A 3,687-nucleotide genomic window follows, 5' to 3' on the forward strand; every position below is an offset into this window, starting at 1 on the left:
TTTGCGAGTTCTTGTTGCTGCTGCTCGAAGTGTGCTCTGCAATCAGAAACCCAGCACTACTGTTGGGGATGTTGAGATTTGCTGCTTCTAAGAACGAGAAAGAGTGACTTAGTGTTGCTGTCACTTCATTTTCTGAGACACAACGACGTGGAAGTTTGTAGGTAGGAAGCAGCCATGATCTCGAAGTGTATCGGCAATCATTCACTTTATGTGTACGTTTTTTTACTTGTTCTGTTTAAGCTGTCTTTCCAGCCTCTCCCTCTTCTTTGCCTCCTCATCAGCAGCAGCGCGCCGATCTTGCAACTGCTCCTGAGTAGTGTACAGCTCCTGCAGACCTGTGAAGACCCACCACTGACCTGCGAAGGCTAAATAGCCCCCAAGGCAATGCTTCGAGTATTCAGTTAGTGAACTATCAGCACTATGGCAGGCAGAAGGCAGGCAGCGCCGCACAAATGTTAGCTACGGAGCAGTAAAACATCCTCCTTTGGCTTGTGGTTCTGGCGCTGCACCGATAGTAATGAACGCTCAGCTCTCCTGCTGGCTTTGTGGGAGTAGTGGGAACGCAGACGTGCCCTTAGCTAGTTTGGTTTCGAGATCTTTGATGGTCTTCATTGCCTCAACGTTATCTCTTGTGAGGGAGTCACTAGTAGACGTAAGTCTATCAGTCACTGCAGAATGAATGCATATTCACCAAAATGCAGACTGTCCTTCGCATAATGGGCAGTTTCTATTTGCNGTAAACAACAGGAAAATCCGATGCTCTCAACGACGATTTACTTGACTGTAGTTTGTCTCGCTCTTGCAGCAGTTCGTTCAACCGGGCATTTTGTTGTAGAGAACGTTGTTCTTCTTCGTCTATCCTCCTGAAAGCCTCACGCAATTAGGTTTTCATTAGGGTGACAGAGGCAATGGTGAGAAAAGCAGGGACTCGAATCAAAACGTACTTGTAGAGTTCTTCGATCTGCAAACGAAGTTGATTGGCTGCCTTTGTCTCCGCAGCCTCCCGCGCCTTTCCGTTAGCAACCTCTATCAAGGAGGCGCTTAAGTCCTGGAGGAGCACAGAATACTGTGGAAGTATTGAGTATTGCTGTGAGCAGAATTCTAGTCCATGGGAAAAAGCGCATATAGCGGATCGAGCAAAAATGGCACGAACCGTATACCTATCTAATTCAACTGACTCGTTTCAGTCTCTTGATTGTTTCCTCTTCTCCACTGGCTTCTTTAAGCGCTGCGTGCACCTGCAACGCGTTAGCTTGTAGAGCGGTGCTCAGATCCATACATCTAAATCAGCATAGAAAAAGACGAACAAGCCGAAAGCACAGATGGGCGAGGGCGGAACAGCCAGGTTGGAATCATGCGAGATTCCTGCTAATTCTGCAGTTTTAGAAGGACTTGCCGCTGCAGCGCACTTTGCCTTGAGCTCCAGTTCATTTTTCTGAGAGGCTTTAAGTGCCTGATGAAGCTTCTCGTATTCACGTCTCAAAAATTCTAGCTCTGGGTAAGACGCCAGCTCCTGTCATGCATAGAGTAGAGCATGAAAAGAACAGTAGATTGAGACTGCGGCAAAATTCAGAGACTGGGTCTCACTGCTCGCCTCAGCGAGACTGCACCAAAATTCAGAGACTAGGTCTCACTGCTCGCCTCAGCGATAGTTAGCTGGCCTTTTGCGAGAACACCATTGCAACGTTACTCGTTCGTGCTGCTACTTGTGCTGCTCGTCACCTTCAGCACATCCTCGCGTTCATTCTCTTGGGCCCTCATGGTTAGCTGAGCTATGTAGGAATCGTCCGCACTCAAATTATCCACTTTTTCGACATGTTCTGTAGTTCCCGCGGCTGAGGAATCCGTAACCACTGGAGCCTTCGTCGTACCGTTGCCCTCTGAGCTGAGGGCCGGATATGCTAATTGTTGTTGATCATCGGGAGAAGCGTCAGNGTCGTACCGTTGCCCTCTGAGCTGAGGGCCGGATATGCTAATTGTTGTTGATCATCGGGAGAAGCGTCAGTAGGAGAAGCAAATACTGCGCCAGAGTTGCCCTTTTCGCCGTCTGCATCCGGGGCCGAGCAGACAATTACTGTCCCTCCGTTATCGGCGTCGTCGTCCACAGACCGAAGCAACTCCATGGCACGCCGCTGCTCTACATCCCCTAAATCGTGTTCCTGCTGCTGTCTCTGATCGGACTGCTGGCTACTAACCTGAGCAGCATCGGGAGCTGCTGCTGCACCTGATTGCTGCTGCTGTGACTGGGGCAGATGGTCCGAACTCCGACGCGAGAGGTCGGACGCTTGCGTTTCGCGGACCACATCTTCAGGAGTGGCGCCGTCTCCAGAAGCGTTCGGCATGTGTGTCTGTGCAGTTGCCGGTGAGGTGTCTGTTATGCTCTCCGTCGGCTTTTCATCAAGGGCGTAACTGGCGCTCCGTTTGCGGTCCATTTTCCTGAAGGGCCGCCGGTGCCTTCCGTAATTCTAGTAGTCGCCAAGTCACAGACCCTCGACCTATATAAAGCACTGTGTATCCCTATCGAGATGGTAAGGAATGCTACGTTTCCAGCACTGCATGTGTAAAAGCCCTCTCTCGTCGTGAGGAAACTAGCGTTTCTTGACAGTCCCACTAGCTAAGATCTCTCCTCTAGCTCCCATCAATAGAGTTCCTCACTTACGACACAGAATGACAATATTTACACGGGTATTAGCAGCTGCGGCTGCTGCTGCTGTGGGGAAACTCCAGAACGGTGACTTGCGCTGAGGGATGCCAACAGAGTTGCAGCTGCAGCAGGAACAAACATTGGGGAGCTTCGTCTGGGTGAAACCCGACGGTTCGCCTATTGGATAGAATGGATTTCTCCTTGCTGTGCATCCAAAGTTCCCAGTGCGGTTGGTTCAATGCTCGTTCCCATAGGATCGGGGCTGAGGCCGAAGATGGCTTTGCGTTTGCTTGCTCCGCTTGCTCCTGCTCAAGCTTTATAAACGATGTTTTGTCTTATACCCCAGTTAACTTGAATATTCTTTTTTGTGGTAAAAATAATTGAAAATTGCCGCGTACTGTCCGTAAAATCGGCCGAGCCGCTGACTGCGAGCAGCTGGACCCAGCAGGGTCACTCCACCAGACTAATTCGCGAACCGTACGCAGGACCTTCGTTTCACAGAGGAAAATACTTGTGCCAGTGCCTCCGCCATACGCCGTGTGCGCGTCAAGGTTGACCACTCTTTAGGCAGCTTGTTGCCTGTGGACACGGGGACGTGGCTCCCGTCAAGCCTTTCGGAGAACAAATGCTACCATTGAAAGCTCCCTACCTAAAACTATTCATTTTTAAGACGAACTTAGGAGTGAACAACATTTGGCGCCTCCTGAATGTTTCTCCAGGCCTCGCCGCACCTCATGCCACCAGCGGTACAAGTGAACTTTGGTAGTAGCAAGGCTGGCGATGGCCGCGTTTTAGCTTGAGACAGCGGAGCAAATTGCTGGCCATTAATCGACTTAGAGGCAAGCCGACAAACGCAAATTTCTGGTGGAGCGGGGATAAGTGGGGGCAACGCTCTAGCAGGTCATCGACGGTCCACTTGCGCCACTTCCCGCCTTCTGAGGCGGAATTGCTGTTGCATAAGGAGAGGCGAAGAGCGGGGACAGAACACGCAAATACTGCGATGCTGCATTCAGCGAGGAAACGTTTCTCCTCTTGAATCCAGT

General features: G+C 50.7%; 1 protein-coding gene across 1 annotated transcript; it reads right to left on the bottom strand.

Annotated features, from left to right (window-relative positions):
* Window positions 1-222: 222 nt before the first annotated feature.
* On the bottom strand, window positions 223-2,432 carry EMH_0081760 (uncharacterized protein; the record flags this gene model as incomplete). Its single annotated transcript, XM_038022806.1, has 7 exons — window positions 223-335; window positions 778-863; window positions 945-1,048; window positions 1,179-1,281; window positions 1,410-1,513; window positions 1,723-1,835; window positions 1,943-2,432. 7 exons carry the CDS (start codon window positions 2,430-2,432, stop codon window positions 223-225), a joined length of 1,113 nt encoding a protein of 370 aa, XP_037878660.1.
* Window positions 2,433-3,687: the final 1,255 nt, after the last annotated feature.

The sequence above is a fragment of the Eimeria mitis genome, genomic scaffold, assembly GCF_000499745.2.
Source record: "Eimeria mitis Houghton genomic scaffold, Emh_scaff5393, whole genome shotgun sequence".
In the NCBI taxonomy this organism is placed as follows: Eukaryota; Apicomplexa; class Conoidasida; order Eucoccidiorida; family Eimeriidae; genus Eimeria; species Eimeria mitis.